Source organism: Rhopilema esculentum, chromosome 20 (assembly GCF_057945365.1).
Source record: "Rhopilema esculentum isolate cy_ngs chromosome 20, ASM5794536v1, whole genome shotgun sequence".
In the NCBI taxonomy this organism is placed as follows: Eukaryota; Metazoa; Cnidaria; class Scyphozoa; order Rhizostomeae; family Rhizostomatidae; genus Rhopilema; species Rhopilema esculentum.
In genome coordinates this window covers 15,940,408-15,958,514 of record NC_142834.1, presented here as the reverse complement: position 1 = coordinate 15,958,514, position 18,107 = coordinate 15,940,408, and the positions used below count along the sequence as shown (strand labels likewise).

The 18,107-nt window shown below is 36.3% G+C and overlaps 1 protein-coding gene across 1 annotated transcript; it reads left to right on the top strand.

The window, feature by feature from the left end:
- Positions 1–42: 42 nt before the first annotated feature.
- Positions 43–13,470, top strand: LOC135687811 (uncharacterized). Its single transcript, XM_065204478.2, has 9 exons — positions 43–184; positions 7,467–7,618; positions 9,168–9,295; positions 9,510–9,608; positions 10,071–10,151; positions 10,744–10,815; positions 11,072–11,184; positions 11,395–11,696; positions 12,123–13,470. The coding sequence occupies exons 1-9, from the start codon at positions 99–101 to the stop codon at positions 12,869–12,871; spliced, it is 1,782 nt and encodes a 593-aa protein (XP_065060550.2). The 5' UTR covers positions 43–98; the 3' UTR covers positions 12,872–13,470.
- The last annotated feature ends 4,637 nt before the right edge of the window (positions 13,471–18,107 follow it).

The window sequence follows — 18,107 nt, the reverse complement described above, 5'->3', positions numbered from 1 at the left end:
GTCTCATCTTCATAACGAGGAAATCTTAAAAGGAAAGTAACTGGAAACACCTATTGAAAGTATTTTGCATTTGATTTTCAAGTCTGCGCGTGTTGAAAATGGCACTAATTCACTCAGAAAATGATGTAGGTATCACTAGCATACGTTCTGGAATTCGCAAAGACATTCTTGAAGACCTTTGCAGGTAATCCAGCTTTCCTCCTTTTTATCCCTGATACATATATATTACACTCCCCTGTTAAACTTATTCGAACGGTCAGGCAAAATTATGGGTTTAATTCTTACAAATGCCATGTTAGTAAAAAAGCAAGATCAAATTTTGGCGGCAAAATAAAATGATGGCGTCAGGAAATAAGCAAAATAAATATATAAACAAGCAATAATTTTGTTTGCAGAAAGTTCACTGGGAAATTTTTCTCAGTGGCACAAAAAATGTTTATCTTTTGGCACTGATTAAAACACAAAATATGGATGGAGCTAAGCAAATAGTCATGAAGTTTTTACGCCAGGCAGGTCATTCATATGATGAAATTGCACAGCAAGTGGGCTACACGAAGTCTACTACCCAAAGAATTTGCAACTTATGTAAAAAAGCAGTTTACTGGAGAAAAGTTCAAAACAGGCATAAAAAAGTTTCCATAAAGGAACCAAAGAATTGCAGCAGGGTTTGCCAAGAAACTTGTTTGTCAATTTTAAAGGAGTAAAAATAGAGAGTAACTCTGAAGTTTTGTTGCCATAATCGGCTCAAAAACTAAATTAGGCATACTCTATCGAAATACGGAAAATTATATATCGTGCCCTAAGAAGAAAGCGGTGGCTTGCTAAAGTTGACATTTGAACATGCAAGTTACTAACTTTCCTGGCTGGAAACCTTTTTGAGCGCCTGTAATATATTGCCTGTGCACACATCTGCGTGCTTTTGCATGTTGGCGGTGCAAAAAACCTATTTAATATCTTGACCATTATTACTCTAAAAATTGCCAAGAATGTATGATTTCAGGCACATAGTCTCAAATTTTCAAAGTGAACTTGTCCGCACAAGAAACAAAGTTTCCAGTCTGGCTCATTTGTCTTGTATAATGACTGTGAATATTTCTATCATAATTTAAATTTTCAGATAAATATAAAGGAGCCATTCCTTTTGAGCATTTGTACATCATCTAGAGACGATAAAAATAACTCATCTGTTCAGTTTTTTATCCAATTAAGTTGTCTTATACTCTTGCAGAAAGGTTTTGAATTTGTTGGACTTTCTCTAATTTGGTGCTGGCAGCACTTGCATATACTGTGTCACCATAGTTTATTTTCCAAATAAATGTTGCATTGGCAATTTTCTTTAAATGTTTCCTTGTAAATGAATCTTCTTACTTTTGACAGTTGAACGAGTTGCCCAGCACAGGTTCCTTTTAAGCTTGTTATATGTTCTTTCTATGTCAAATTTTTATCAAGTTTCATCCCAAGACTTTTTACAACTGATGTTGCTGTAAAAGATGGTTAATTTTATGGTTATAGCTTTGAGCTGAGCAGGGATGTTTTGTGCTGTTGCTTTGTTCCATAGATAATGAATTGGAGTTTATCTGGGTTGGCTTTTAATCTATTCTGTGTGAACCAGTCTAATATTGTTTTACAGCATTGTTCCAAAGATTATAGGCTTCAATTGATTGAGTTGTGCAACTGGAGAAAAGTTGCAAGTCATCTGAATACTTGGCAGGTGTAAAACGCAGATCATGCAGGTTGATAAAAGTGAGGGTGAGGAGGAGGAGGGGATGCTCCTATTCTCGGGCTTACGGATCACGGTGCTCGGTGTCACTTTGTGGTAATCGGTAAAATTTATGGGGTACCCTAAAACCTTGAATTACACCCATTGAAAACTATTAATTCATTTAAATTTTAGTAGCAATATATCAAACAACAAAAAGTTATTTAAGTCAAAAGATATCAACATGTTTATTGTCTTCAATTGAATCCCAAATGCTGTATTCATCTGGATTCAGCCTCTATGAGGGCTTATGATGACATGTTCGGGGATGGCGTATTCGAGGGTGGGGAATTAGTAACAATTTTCACTGCAAGTATGGCTTTTAAAGGAGGACATTGCAGGAATTTTCTTGAAACAATTAGTTGTAAAGAAAAATCTTTATGCAATCAGGTACGCGTTCAGGGTCGATTCTGCGACAGGGTATGGGTATGGAGTCAGGCCAATATGCCAAAAATAAGAACAACATAAGAAACATGGCAATCTGTGATTCAACAGGAAAAAGAAAAAATATACTAGCAAAAATTGAAAAAAGCAGTAGCAACAAAACAATAGAAAGGGTCTGTGATTCAACAGGAAAAAGAAAAAATATACTAGCAAAAATTGAAAAAAGAAGTAGCAACAAAACAATAGAAAGGGTCTGTGATTCAACAGGAAAAAGAAAAAGTATACTAGCAAAAATTGAAAAAAGCAGTAGCAACAAAACAATAGAAAGGGTCTGTGATTCAACAGGAAAAAGAAAAAATATACTAGCAAAAATTGAAAAAAGCAGTAGCAACAAAACAATAGAAAGGGTCTGTGATTCAACAGGAAAAAGAAAAAGTATACTAGCAAAAATTGAAAAAAGCAGTAGCAAAAAAACAATAGAAAGGGTCTGTGATTCAACAGGAAAAAGAAACAAAAACTAGCAAAAATTGAAAAAAGCAGTAGCAACAAAACAATAGAAAGGGTCTGTGATTCAACAGGAAAAAGAAAAAATATACTAGCAAAAATTGAAAAAAGCAGTAGCAACAAAACAATAGAAAGGGTCTGTGATTCAACAGGAAAAAGAAAAAATATACTAGCAAAAATTGAAAAAAGAAGTAGCAACAAAACAATAGAAAGGGTCTGTGATTCAACAGGAAAAAGAAAAAGTATACTAGCAAAAATTGAAAAAAGCAGTAGCAACAAAACAATAGAAAGGGTCTGTGATTCAACAGGAAAAAGAAAAAATATACTAGCAAAAATTGAAAAAAGCAGTAGCAACAAAACAATAGAAAGGGTCTGTGATTCAACAGGAAAAAGAAAAAGTATACTAGCAAAAATTGAAAAAAGCAGTAGCAAAAAAACAATAGAAAGGGTCTGTGATTCAACAGGAAAAAGAAACAAAAACTAGCAAAAATTGAAAAAAGCAGTAGCAACAAAACAATAGAAAGGGTCTGTGATTCAACAGGAAAAAGAAAAAATATACTAGCAAAAATTGAAAAAAGCAGTAGCAACAAAACAATAGAAAGGGTCTGTGATTCAACAGGAAAAAGAAAAAATATACTAGCAAAAATTGAAAAAAGAAGTAGCAACAAAACAATAGAAAGGGTCTGTGATTCAACAGGAAAAAGAAAAAGTATACTAGCAAAAATTGAAAAAAGCAGTAGCAACAAAACAATAGAAAGGGTCTGTGATTCAACAGGAAAAAGAAAAAATATACTAGCAAAAATTGAAAAAAGCAGTAGCAACAAAACAATAGAAAGGGTCTGTGATTCAACAGGAAAAAGAAAAAGTATACTAGCAAAAATTGAAAAAAGCAGTAGCAAAAAAACAATAGAAAGGGTCTGTGATTCAACAGGAAAAAGAAACAAAAACTAGCAAAAATTGAAAAAAGCAGTAGCAACAAAACAATAGAAAGGGTCTGTGATTCAACAGGAAAAAGAAAAAATATACTAGCAAAAATTGAAAAAAGCAGTAGCAACAAAACAATAGAAAGGGTCTGTGATTCAACAGGAAAAAGAAAAAATACACTAGCAAAAATTGAAAAAAGCAGTAGCAACAAAACATAAGAAAGGGTTAAGAAAACGAAGATTGAAACAACTTTTTGAAAAACTTATTAAAAAAATCAGCCCGAGCAAGGGATTTAAGTCCGGACACTAATATGCAAAATAAATTCCATTTCAAAAATACGAAACAAAAAAGTGAGGCTGAAATTATGCGAAAAAATAACAAACGGCAAACTGAAAACTAGAGCCAAGTGTTCCTATGTATAAAACGTGTAGGCATAGGAGATTTTTAATTTATATCAAATATAGGCATACTCGAAAATTTAAGGGACCCTCTGCCCCATTTAAAATTTTTTGAAAATCTGTGTACGGCCATTCAATCATTCAAGTTTTAAAATAATATAGGTTTGGTTTTTACCAAGATTTTTTTGATAAGAGCAATAAACAAGCAAACGATAAAGGGTGGGGAAATTTTTGATTCTTTATGTTTCCAGATGACTGGAAAATGCACGCGCTGAAGCATTTCTTACCACCTTACAGTACAACCTAACATTTACCATTAGAATTGATCTATTTGATGGTTTTAATAAATTTCAGAGTGTGGTTGTTATGCTTTAGCTTATATAAACTGAGATTTTCACAAACATAAAAGGATTCCCAGGGATTTTAAGATAAAACAAACGGATTCTTAAATGGAAACGGGAACAAAGAGTAATTTGCCCCTCGAAATAAACTTTTTCTTTTGACTATGACAGCGCCTCCGCGAAGGGGGGCGTGGTCAGCTCGCTGCTATTTCCCCTCATGTTTTTGCAAAACAATAGACTTTTTCAAAATCTTTTGTTATGATAGTTAAATTCTCCTTTGCCGCCCCTCACTTTCCAACCTGCGTCAGAGCCCCTGTATGATAAAACGAAATATGATAGATTATCTTAAGATCGGGACAAAATCTCAAAAACGTGGTTGTCAGGAAAAAGTTCTGATGTAGGGCGGGCGTCTTTTGTTTTTATTTTTCGTTATTAGCTTTTGACTAATTTTGAGGCTTCTGTTTTTAAAAAATTGTTTTTATAAAAAGTGTTGTTATCTTAGCCAACCTTTGCCTACTGCTCCTGTATTCTCTACCAAAATCTGCGTGACTTCTGACTTTTTCGCAAACAGTTGTAAGCCAAGAACCTCAGGCCTATGGCCTCTAATTTTGACCCGCACGATTTAACCTGCGTTTTGTTAACCTGCATGACCTGCGTTTTACACCTGCCGCTGAATACTCATGTATGCTGACTTCAGATGTTGGATTCTGTGCATACTTTGCAACAATTTTAATATCGCCAGTCACATCTCAATATCGTCTGGATTGGATGTGCCCCACCAGATGTTTTCTTTCTCAAATTTAGTTCATTGATCTAAATCTTTACTTAGTTCCTAGTACCCTAAACGTTAAAAACTTTCAGAAATTGCAACAAGGTCCTTTGCACGAAGGGCTCAGCATAATCCTCTGATGACAAGAAACATACATTAGATAAAAATATTTTTGATCAAGCAGATTAAATTTATTTTTCAACTGGAGCTGATTTAGCCTGTTACTACTCTAAATGTTTTAAAGGAAAATAAAATGAAAATATGAAGTTACAACTTCCTGTCATGCCCAATAAGATTTATATAGATTTATGTAGACAATATAGTTCAATCATTGATAGGAATCCAAGGATTATATAGCAAGCAAAATATATATTTTGGAGTTGAAGCAAATTGAACCACAGGTTTCTTCTCTACAAGCCTGTTTCATGAACAACTCACTCTTCAGATGTTACTGAGACTTCAGTAAACAAAATATAATGTTTACACCAACAATTAGCTTGAATGTTCAAATAGGGCCTGTAGCGTAAGTCTAAGACATGGGACTGTCACAGTAAATCATTTGTTTCTGAATTCAGCAAAACACATCCTTTTGCGCTCACATCTTCATTTTGAACAAAAAAGGTATGTTTTTCTTACAACTAGACAGCTTGAAGCTTTGATGTCAATAGGATCATTATATTGTCAAAGTTTTCAAGCTGAATTTAATGGACCTGGAACATCCAAATTTAAAGGATGTGGGGGGGGGGGGGGTAATCACAGGAATTGTTTTTGGGCTGAAATTTAGCAGGAGCACTCCTTAAGATTCTTGAAAAGTTTAGAAACTGAGGATCTGTCATTTCAGCAGATTTAATCATTCTATAGAAAATAAGTGTTGAAAATAAGAGTCAAGAATACCTTGCTACAATAAAAACCTTGAAACAAGCAATAAAATGTGAGAAGAAAGAAGGTAGGTTATGCCATATAAACATCAATATTAAACTACCATCACAATGTTGTGACATCACAATGGGGCTTCTCAAATATGATAATTAAATTGCATTGAATAATATTAATTTAGTAGTACTGACAACAAACACCAAACAACCAATGAGCCTGTTTACCCACAGCCTCTCTTTTTATCCATGCAGACTCTGACGGTCTCCTCGGATGATGCTTTGTCTGATTCTTATATTAAGACTGAGCCACAGCATTTCAACAAATTTTACAAAGTAATGAAGTTCTTGTCTTTTTTCTGTAGAAATTTTGCGTCTTCTGTTTAGGTGATGTTTTGGAGTTGTTCTTATGCAAACTTCTTGGCATTCTTTTGATTCTGAAATTTTCCTTGATCCTTTGTTATAATGCCTATCATGGTCTTTGTCACTTTTTTTGAGAAAAGCCTCTTTATTTGGGTTTAAACAAAGCTGGAATAGCGCTGTTGTGTTTCTATATTTTGTTGAGGCAATATGGATCCTTCTTCTCTTATGCAACTATTTAACTGTCCCTAGGGCTGCTTAGCTGTTGCTTTGACGGTAATGAGGAGAATATGGTGCAGGCTTTCATGGGAAAGGTTTGCAATCGCATGTGCATGCCCTAGGGCACACTTGCAGCTTCCCAAGTGTGCAAAATATTGCACCCCTTCATTTATTTTGAAAGCAAAAAATTTTAATTATTTATTCTGTGAGTTTTCATGTTGAAATTAAATGTCAACCCGCATACCACTTCAAAAAGGCTAAACACATTGTCAGGATTTTGGCTTAAATATCAAGTTCCAGAATAATCAAAGCACTTATCTATTCTTGATTTTACCAAACCCTTTGACCCCTGTTGAGTTCAAATTTCAAATCAAAATAACTATAAACAGGCCTTTGTTTGAAACATCATTTGTTCCTTTCTTCCTCATTATCACCATTTAGTTTTCCAACTTGTTTATTTCTCTTACAGAAACTTCTTACCATCACTTCCTTAACACTCTACATGCATATCATGATGTCAAAATTCCTTGTCTTTTGTCTAGGTTTACTTCAACCTAACAAATCTACATGCATCTCTATTCAGAAACTATTCACACTAGGGCTAGCCGGTCCTTCCCTGCACTATCTTGTTTGTTTTACACAATTAGCAGTCAACTAAAAAATCAAATGTATGTACTTTACCAATAGATTTCTAGTTAGTCAGTTTTCATTTTCGCTTGAGAAAAAATGCACAGAACAAAAGAGCTTTCAACCTTTCCACAATGGGTCTAACTTTCAGCTGGTGTGGTAGAATGGCCCTGTTACCATTGACTCTGCTTGTCTCTGAGTATTCTTTTATCTAAAAACAGATGCAAATAATATGAAAAATACTAGAATTCTATCTTTGCAGCTTTGTGGGACAATGAATTGTTACAAACTATCCTTTTTTATTCCTAGCCGGTTTCTTATTAATATACCAGAAGAAGAAAAAAGTGACATTGTCAGAATATGCTTTCAAATTGAGCTTGCACATTGGTTTTACCTTGACTTTTATCGTCAAGAAAATCCACTACTACCTGGGTGTGGAGTACAAGAGTTCATGAAAATCAGTATCCTTTTTCTTGAAACCTTTTTTTCTTGTACATCTACCCTAATTTTTAAAAATAATTAAAAAAGTAATTTTTGTTAAATTAGATAAGCGAAACTTTTAATGGGGTTTATATAGATGCATCAGAATATTGAAATACTTTTAACACTTATTTTTTATCAATGACCGTTTCAGTGAAATGCGGAATTTGTTATAGGTAGTGGAAAGCAGGGCCGTAAATCTGTCGACTTGTAAATAGCACTTCCAAGCAATTAAGTTATTAGGTTTGTTGGACACAGTTGAGAAGCAAACCATTTAAAAACAATTGTACGAGATATTAATATTTATTATGGCTTTTCAGCTTTATGGAAGGTATCTACAGATATTCCTTGATTATGTCAATAACTAAATTATATCTAGATGGATAAATGTGGATTTTTTTAGATATACGAGGACTGTATTGATAGAATTGCAAGGAACAGAGTTGTACAACAGCATTGTAACATTAATTGCATTGCAGTATGCAAAAAACCTAAACTTTCAGAAAGTAACTAAGAGACAAATGCTCCTTAACTAATATTTAACTAGCATCTAAACTATTGCAGTTCTACTCATTTGAGTTAAAAACTGCAACCGAAAGCTCCCCAAAGACATATTTTCTATTTTTTGTTTTCAAGAGCTCCATTTTTGAAACTGAACCACTCTTCTTAAATAGATAACGATAATCAACAGTATTTTAATAGAGCTTGTTGCCATGACAAATAGTTATAGCATGTTGAAATAGCGACGGCAAACAGTGAAGTGATATCCCAGGCACCATGGTTCCAATTACTTTGAAAGTAAACGACGATAACTCCTCGTGCAAAATCATTTTTCTCCAAATTAGTGAGACTCTTCACTAAATTAGCGAATTCTGTCTATCAATTCATCCTTTCTTTCCTAATCCTGTAAACTTTGGAACACCCTACCCTCTTCCTGCTTCTCAGACAGTTACAACCTGTTCTTATCTCATATACTCTTCGAAGCTAACATGAACAAGCTAGATTTTCCTTCCCTTTTTTCGTTAGGGCATTGCTCTAAACTCCGGGGCCTTCCAAAGTAGTGCCTTCCCAAGCAGTTCCTTCCCAAGCAGTGCGTTCACAAGCAGTTCCTTCTCAAGCAGTTCCTTCCCAAGCAGTGCGTTCACAAGCAGTTCCTTCCCAAGCAGTGCCTTCTCAAGCAGTGCGTTCACAAGCAGTTCCTTCCCAAGCAGTGCCTTCTCAAGCAGTGCGTTCACAAGCAGTTCCTTCCCAAGCAGTGCCTTCTCAAGCAGTGCCTTCCCAAGCGGTGCCTTTCCAAGCGGTGCCCAAGTAGCGCCAACTAAAAATAAGTTGACCTTTAGTATCTGAATTGTCTTCTAGCCAATAAACATCAAATGAAATAATGAATTTTATTATACAGATGCATTAAGAACACTTTCCATCAGAGGATTGCCACAAGCCTTGCATTTTTCTGCAGTACTTCTGCTAATAAAGAAACTACCATTCTTGCATTCATCCTGTGATTGAAAATTATTCCTTAATTTCATGCAGTCTTCTCGGAGTTTCCGTTTTTGAATAAATCAAATATTAGTACGCAAGAAATATTTACAAACTGGAAAAAATACAAACTGGAGGTCCCCGTCTACGGTGCTATCATGCTAGATGAGTTCCTTGACCATGTAAGTAATGCATTAACCAGAATTCTCTTAAATCCTAGTTTTACCTCCTATTGCTGATATTGTTAATTTATTGGCAAAGCCGCTAATTTGCATTTCACATTAAAAGTTCTTATTCTTTTCTAGCGGCAATTTCTCGTTAGGAATTTTAATGCACTCTTATGGTCTCAGAGTTTTTCCTAGGTGTGAATCCTTTAACTTTTTTCTTTTTTATTAGTGCATACTGGTTAGGCCATTCCACAAAAGAGTTAGCTGGGGATTTCCCAAAGGAAAAGTGAACAAGGATGAGGAGAACTTTGAGTGTGCTGTAAGAGAGGTCAGCGATATTTGAGTAAATTGTTTGAATATTTAAATCTGTTTTAAATATTTCAGAATTTTTAATGGAATCTTTTATTTAAAAAAGGTTTTGTTCTACTGTCATTTGTTGTCTTATAATTTTACTATTTTTGCATGAACCCTGTTTGTTAAAGGCAGAAAGATTAATATCTGGCTATCTAAACCATTGACTGCGGATTGTCCAGCTTTGCTTTTCTTTCGGCAACTTTATCTTTTGTGCCAGCTTCTTCAGTCTCTATATGGGTCTTCCCTGTGCTACATTTCCTTCGTGTTCTCATGGTTTTTTCAACATTATCTCCTTTTATAAAGCAAAAGTGTGAAATGCTTCTTCTGACAATGTAATGATTTTAAATGTCAGGTTTGATCATGTTTCACATAATGATTGATTCAAATCAGTTATGTTCCTTTCGTGTAATTTTATTGTATTCATTTATGCACAAAGGTGATCGAAGAGACGGGTTTCGATATAACAAATTACATCGATAAAAACGAATATTTAGAGAGGGACTTTCATGATCACAGGGTAAGGATCTTTTCTTTTTCTTTATTTTCGATATTCAGTTTTTAAAGCTGTAAGTTTGAAACAACTTTGTGTGTGTTTTTCTTATGGTATTGTAAGATTTTCTCAAATGTTTTCTATTGCTTGAAGTCCAGGGTGTCGCTGCAATTAAAAACATTGCTTTTCAGTGCGAAGATTTTTCCATATGCAAATTTGGCCGCATCCCTTGAAGCTAGTCGTTTTTAATGTTTGGCTAAATTCTGTATCATTGAAATCCAACTTTCTTATCGGTGAACCTTTTTAAAGCGACTGCTACTCAAAGCCTCCAATACTGTACGCCGTCACTTTACCAACTGAGGTACCCGATCAAATTTTCAAATAAACTTCTAAATTTGAATTGAACTCATGTAAGGAATATGATTATTATTCGTCTCTCAGCTTGAAAGCTCTGCTTCGAAAGTTCGTATAATGAAGTGTGAGCTATGACACCTTCAGTCGGGGCCGTCTTAAAATTAAAAGATTCGACCGTTCATGCCTTTTTCCCAATAATTTTCTTATTAATAAACTCACCTAATCTTTCATTCCTTGTTGAGTCAATTTCGCTTCTTTTTGCTAGGTTCGACTGTACATCGTGCCCGGAGTTCCAAGTTCTTCAAAATTCGAGCCACAGACACGACAAGAAATCGAGGTACTCGTTTTTGCCTATTTGAATGTCACTAAATCTAATTTTTGTATAAATGTATTTTGCATCTCAACATTTTATTGCTTGCCATCAAACTACTTCTTGTCCTTATAATTTGATGCATGTTTTCAGTTTGAGCATGCGGGAAAACTGCTTTTTGGCACATTGGATAGAAAAAAGACTTTGAATTGTCAAACCTTGATTATCAACCAAGCATCGTGCAATACTTGCTTCCTGCTAAACAAATTTGTCCCATTTACAGGATGTGCAGTGGTTCCGCATAGATGCTCTTCCTTCTCACAAGAAAGACACTGTATGTCGCGATGTACTTGGATTGAATCCCTCCTCGTTCTTCATGGTCCAGCCTTTTGTGAAGTAATTATTCTTTCTTTCAACCGCAAAATACCTTCTTCATCTTTTATTTCAATTTCCTTTTGAGGTTGTCCATCCTTACTTTAATCTTCCGGTTGATTTCACCCTCCTTACAGCACGTTACACCCTCAAAAGTTATCGTTTTATTTATTTTTTAGATGAAAAATGCCTTATACGTTTTACAATATGTGCCCTACTTGTTTTTTTCCATAGAGATCTAAGAAAATGGGTGAAGCAAAGAAGAGAAAAGGCTAAAACAGATCTGCCGTTTCCAAGCTATGTGTCCTTACCACTAAACCATTCAGTACTGTCTGCATTTACGCCAGTTTCCCACGAAAAACCGAATAAGCAAATATTCGGAGTTGGGGTGCAAGATGATGATTTTTTACGCAGAAGAAAGGAGGAAGAGCAAAGGAGGTTTCAGGAAACCCAGTTGAATATTCACCCGCTTATGAGCGAAGAAAGCGCTGACGAGGAGCAAATATTAAGGGATGTTCTTGGTAAAAGTGCACCTGGTCAGTGTTTTTGTCTAGTAGAAAGTGACATTATTTTCAGGTCCCTGTTATAGAAAGACCCTTTTTAAACTTTGTCGTCAACATGCGATTTTTTAGTGGAACCAGCGGCTGATAAATTGGCATTGATAAAGAAGGATAAGTCTGCCGCTAATAGTTGTTTTACAAAGATAAGCCAGATGGAAGCCAGATGGCTAGGTTCTTTTCTAGAATCATGGCGAGAATTTTTTTGAAAATCAGTTGTTCTGTATCTAGAATTCAGAGTAAAGGCACGTTGGACCGTTGAAAAATCTGTGGCTTGGAAAAAATATTTGTAACAAGCTCTCTCCAGGGACGGCTGTACAATAATAACTGCTGAATTTTACTGTTTTTAAAGGCTATAAATTAATATCTAGCGAAAAAGTTAATAAATGAAATATATTTATGCAGGTAAATTCAGACATCAGAGTCCAGTGAAAGGGGAGAGAAAAGCCGAGAAAAAAGCCGAGAAAAAAGCCGAGAAAAAAGCCGAGAAAAAAGCCGAGAAAAAAGCCGAGAAAAAAGCCGAGAAAAAAGCCGAGAAAAAAGCCGATAATCAACCAGAAGCAATCCGAAGACTACTAACGGGTACTGTTGCTCCTGTGCAGTCGTCTCAGCCCACCACGCTTGTTGGCGTGCTGTCAAGTGGGTTGCAGAAGGAATGGCACCAGGAAACCGAGGGAGATTTTGAAGCGAAGGAGAAGGAAAACGAAGCGTTCTTGTCTCTGTTATCGAAACGCGACGAAGCAATGAACTCGGTCGAAGCTCGTTCAGTGCCCGTGAAAAAAATAGACGGAAATCTACTGTTTCCTGAATCATTTTTTGCTGGCGGTATAAGAGGTGGCAAAACACTTAACGAAAGTACAATGGCGCAAAAGTCGAGAGGCTGGTATATTGAAGGATCTCCCAGTGATTTTGAAGACTCTTTGCTTTCCCGAGCTAAAAAGCCGAACAAACTTCCCCAAAATGCCTTTTCTAGCGAGTTGAAGAGTAAACGATCAAACACATCATCTGGGGAACTGTCGTTTGCAGTACCCGAGTTCTTAAACTTTAGATTTGACGTAGAGGCTTTGTTGAAAACACTGCCTCCAGCTGTTCAAATAGCAACAAGGAGGAGCATGGCTTTGACAACGAAGTTTCCTCCTGCTTGCAGTACATAACTGCAGTCATTTGGATGCAGTCAACGCGACGGTCTATCCTTCATTTTCAGCAATGCATATATGTTGAAAGGAAGCACAACCGCCCTATCTCTATTTCAACCAGCTGAAGCTCAGTGTTGTGTTATGACGCTCTGTTCGACAAATGCCTAGTGGTGTGCGATGTTCATTTGACGTTAGTAGTTGGGTTTTTGGTGCTGGCTGAACCTGTTTCCTAAAGCTTTTTTCTCAGATCCCGTTGTTTTTTCAGATCTTTAAAGGATATGTAAATTTCAGTCGTCACATACATCCTCATTGGTTGCATTGCACAATATGCTACTGTTACATATCAATCAGCAACGTAGCATTTGCTCTCAATGGTTTCTTTATAACAAATGCGTAACAGAGCCTATTGTCAACTTGGAGGGTCGACTGACGAGATATTTTGGCATTAAGCGAACGTCGGCGAAAACATTTCATTGTTTTAAGTCTGGTTCTTCCATCAAATCTGTTTTTATGGTTTTGTATTACGTTTTTACGAAGAAGCTCTAGAGCTATTATATGTACTTTAAGACTTTTTCAGCTGTATTAGATGTTATCAAAGTATTAATTCATTTTAGGTATACCTATGTTTGTTTTGCCTTTTCTCTTATTTTTGTAGATGCTGAGTTGAAATTTCAAATTTCTTCGAAAGTTCAACTATTTCGACCCTTATAGTGTAGGTTCCAAAAGAAACGTTGAATCGAAATCCTCCTGAAAACTTCTCGTGAAAACTGAACTGCACGTACACCTGTTATTACACGAACAGCAAAGTATTGGACAAATCTCAGCTCCCCTATACAGTTATCACATTTATCTCATGTTGTGGACGAGATATTCTAAATAACACCACCATAATCAACATGAGGGCGTCCAAGCACCTTGTCTAGCTTTTGAAGCAATTGACCAAATATTGTTAGAAAATATCAATTTAGAGTCCAAAATGAAACCAAAATGTTTATGGTCATTACTAAATGTTTATGGTCTTGTGTGTGTTATCAAATCGGCTATGTCCTTCGGTGCTGTGTTTCTTAAAGAACATAAACTCAAGAGCTTGCTTCAAAGGGTCAGGATTTGAAAGGTAATCTTGATTCGTATCGAGAACAGCCTGCTCGGTATCACGAACAACGGTGAAGTATCGTCGGCGAATAGCTTTATGTTACCCTAATGTTATCAGTTAAATCATTTATATAAATCAAGAAGAAGAGTGGTCCCAAAACAGATCCTTGAGGGACAGACTATTCTGACGATTAACCATTGAGGAGTGTGCGCTGTCTTCGTTTTTTCGAGATAGAGATAGCAAATTATCAGAGATGCCACATCAACATAGTTTTTACATTAATTATTTGTTCCATACTCGATCCAAAGCTTTAGAAATGTCCAGGAAAACAGCGCGAACGTAAAGTAGAGGGTTGGAATCAAAAGAGGTAAAAGTTTTCTGAACTTAGGAGAGTATTTATATTGTTTCCATGGTGAAATCCCAAAGGGGGTGTCAATACCCTCCCCCCCCCCTCCCCTCTCGTGTCTTATTCTGTAGAAACATGGTTTCGAATCTCACTTCAGGTACATCATTGAAGGACAACATGTTCATTTGTTTAAATATTAGGATAAGGATATTAGGATGTGTATCAAAAACCAATTTTTTTGCCAATTTCAAAGATTGCAATATCAAAGTTTTTCTCTCATTTTCATTAAGTATCTAATAACTATGCTTAGCATTCTCAAGTATGGGCTACCAAGTATGGGCTACCAATTTGGCATACCCTCTAGCATATCTACTGACTCACTATTATGCACGGCACGCTCTCTGATGACAGCACAATATTGCCCTTCTACAAAACTTTGAAACTTCGATAGATGCCTCGAAGGTACTCGCATGCATTAGTCAGGGCTGTTAGCCAAAATGTTGTGCAAAATCGGATACCAGCATAAAACTTCGTCCACCAGGGTAGTTTTAGGCGTTGAACAAGATAAGATGCAGACCCCAGCTGAGAAATGCCCCCAAATCGTATTTTAAGACTGTTGTACTTAGTCCCAGGCCCCAAAGGCATTTATTCTAATAATATCACTGTAAGTTGTGATACCAGCATGAAAATTGGAATACATTGGCAGTTTGATATGCTCAAAAACATAGGATGCAGACCCCAGCTGAGAAATGCCCCCAAATCGTATTTTAAGAATGTTGTACTTAGTCCCAGGCCCCAAAGGCATTTATTCTAATAATATCACTGTAAGTTGTGATACCAGCATGAAAATTGGAAATACATTGGCAGTTTGATATGCTCAAAAACATAGGATGCAGACCCCAGCTGAGAAATGCCCCCAAATCGTACTTTAAGACTGTTGTACTTAGTCCCAGGCCCCAAAGGCATTTATTCTAATAATATCACTGTAAGTTGTGATACCAGCATGAAAATTGGAAATACATTGGCAGTTTGATATGCTCAAAAACATAGGATGCAGACCCCAGCTGAGAAATGCCCCCAAATCGTACTTTAAGACTGTTGTACTTAGTCCCAGGCCCCAAAGGCATTTATTCTAATAATATCACTGTAAGTTGTGATACCAGCATGAAAATTGGAAATACATTGGCAGTTTGATATGCTCAAAAACATAGGATGCAGACCCCAGCTGAGAAATGCCCCCAAATCGTACTTTAAGACTGTTGTACTTAGTCCCAGGCCCCAAAGGCATTTATTCTAATAATATCACTGTAAGTTGTGATACCAGCATGAAAATTGGAATACATTGGCAGTTTGATATGCTCAAAAACATAGGATGCAGACCCCAGCTGAGAAATGCCCCCAAATCGTACTTTAAGACTGTTGTACTTAGACCCAGGCCCCAAAGGCATTTATTCTAATAATATCACTGTAAGTTGTGATACCAGCATGAAAATTGGAAATACATTGGCAGTTTGATATGCTCAAAAACATAGGATGCAGACCCCAGCTGAGAAATGCCCCCAAATCGTACTTTAAGACTGTTGTACTTAGACCCAGGCCCCAAAGGCATTTATTCTAATAATATCACTGTAAGTTGTGATACCAGCATGAAAATTGGAAATACATTGGCAGTTTGATATGCTCAAAAACATAGGATGCAGACCCCAGCTGAGAAATGCCCCCAAATCGTACTTTAAGACTGTTGTACTTAGACCCAGGCCCCAAAGGCATTTATTCTAATAATATCACTGTAAGTTGTGATACCAGCATGAAAATTGGAATACATTGGCAGTTTGATATGCTCAAAAACATAGGATGCAGACCCCAGCTGAGAAATGCCCCCAAATCGTATTTTAAGACTGTTGTACTTAGACCCAGGCCCCAAAGGCATTTATTCTAATAATATCACTGTAAGTTGTGATACCAGCATGAAAATTGGAATACATTGGCAGTTTGATATGCTCAAAAACATAGGATGCAGACCCTAGCTGAGAAATGCCCCCAAGTGCTATTTTCAAACTTTCACTAGGTCCCAAGCCCTAAAAGCATTTATTCGAAATATGTTGTTGCATGTTGGAATGCCAGCTGAAAAATTGGTCGAGATGAGCAGTTTGATATGCTCAAAAAGAAAGAATGCAGACCCCCACCTGAAAAATGACTCCAAGTGCTATTTATAGACTGTTGTATTACGCCCCAGGCCCCAAAAGCGGCCTGCAATATGTGTATGTATGTATGTATGTATGTATGTATGTATGTATGTATGTATGTATGTATGTATGTATGTATGTATGTATGTATGTATGTATGTATGTATGTATGTATGTATGTATGTATGTATGTATGTATGTATGTATGTATGTATGTATGTATGTATGTATGTATGTATGTATGTATGTATGTATGTATGTATGTATGTATGTATGTATGTATGTATGTATTTATGTATGTGTATTTTATTTTGGTGCTATTGCCAGGGGCGCCTACACTGGGGGGCTGGAGGGGCAAAGGGGATAAGCAGTGCCCTGAAATATAAAAATCCTAAGAAAAGATTAAATAATCTTATCGATAATTGATGACTACTTTGACCACTCTCGTTATGTTAATTTTCATTAGATAGTAATATAAAGATGATAACACCAGCAAAAACCCAAAGGTTGAAAGGTTTGCCTGTGACGAGGTGGGTCACAAGATGATAGTAGATAAACAAAAGACCTGTTCCCTCGGATGTACTCCAAAAACCGAAGGGGGATAAATCCGTATTAAAACTTAATATGCCATCAAAATGTTAAAACCAGCCCATTTATAACAGCCATGATTTTTATTAAACCAAACATTGTGAATAGTGACAAAACCATTTAATACCAATTTGTATGTGTGTCGTCAACTTTTTCTCTATGTTTAGAATCTTTTATGGTAAAAATAACCCAGCTGTACGGGTGGCACATATCCATGTTAATATTTTATTATGTGATCCCCCTTCGCCCCCTCCCCAACCAGGAATACTCGATTATGCTAGCAGGAAATTCTACAATTCGCTCTCAGCACCAACACTGTCCCGTGCAGGCGTCCCTTGCTATTCTTTTGCAAACGTATGAACCAACGTGAGATCACTCTGATGAAGAAATTGAAATATTCTATGAAGAGATCAGTAAAGGACGCAGCTATGCCAATTCGGATGATACTGTGTTTAGTTTAGCATGGGAGATTTAAACGCGGGGGCAGAGCCCTATGGGGCCCCTATGGCAGAACTACTGGAGATATGGCCTTGGTAGAGATCAAGAATGCATACCTGAGCCTTCTATCACAACAAGGAGAGCAAATCGAGGATATCATTGAAAAGGAATGGCAGAATGTAAAATCAAGTCTGATCGAAGCAGCCAAAGAATCTTTACTAAAACAACAGAAGAGGAAAAAGAAAGAATGGGTGACGGACAGTATTCTTCAACTCATGGACAAGCGAAAATCCCACAAAGGAGACATAACCAAGTATCGAGTACTGAGTGGACGACAGATTTATACAGGGTTCTCACTTTGCTTCATGTAAATTTTCTTTAAGCTCGCACGAAAATTTCGTCAGATTTTGGAAAAATTTATTAGAATACTCTTTATATGCTAAGTAATCAAAATTACTTGAGAGATTTAAGGTTAGGCACTTGGTCAGGTTGTGGTAATAAATTCCCTGTCTAAAGTTTCTTCATCCGAAAGTTTTTTCCACGGAAAGTTTTGTCTGAACGTTTTTTGTCCGAAATTTCCAAAATGTTTTTAAAGACCCATTT

Bases quoted from the DNA above. Each gene is read 5' to 3' on its own strand.
- LOC135687811 (XM_065204478.2), top strand. From the start codon at position 99: ATGGCACTAATTCACTCAGAAAATGATGTAGGTATCACTAGCATACGT. The intron at 185-7,466 runs GTAATCCAGCTT...TTTTATTCCTAG, and splicing joins ATTCTTGAAGACCTTTGCAG to CCGGTTTCTTATTAATATAC. The intron at 11,697-12,122 runs GTCAGTGTTTTT...ATATTTATGCAG, and splicing joins TCTTGGTAAAAGTGCACCTG to GTAAATTCAGACATCAGAGT.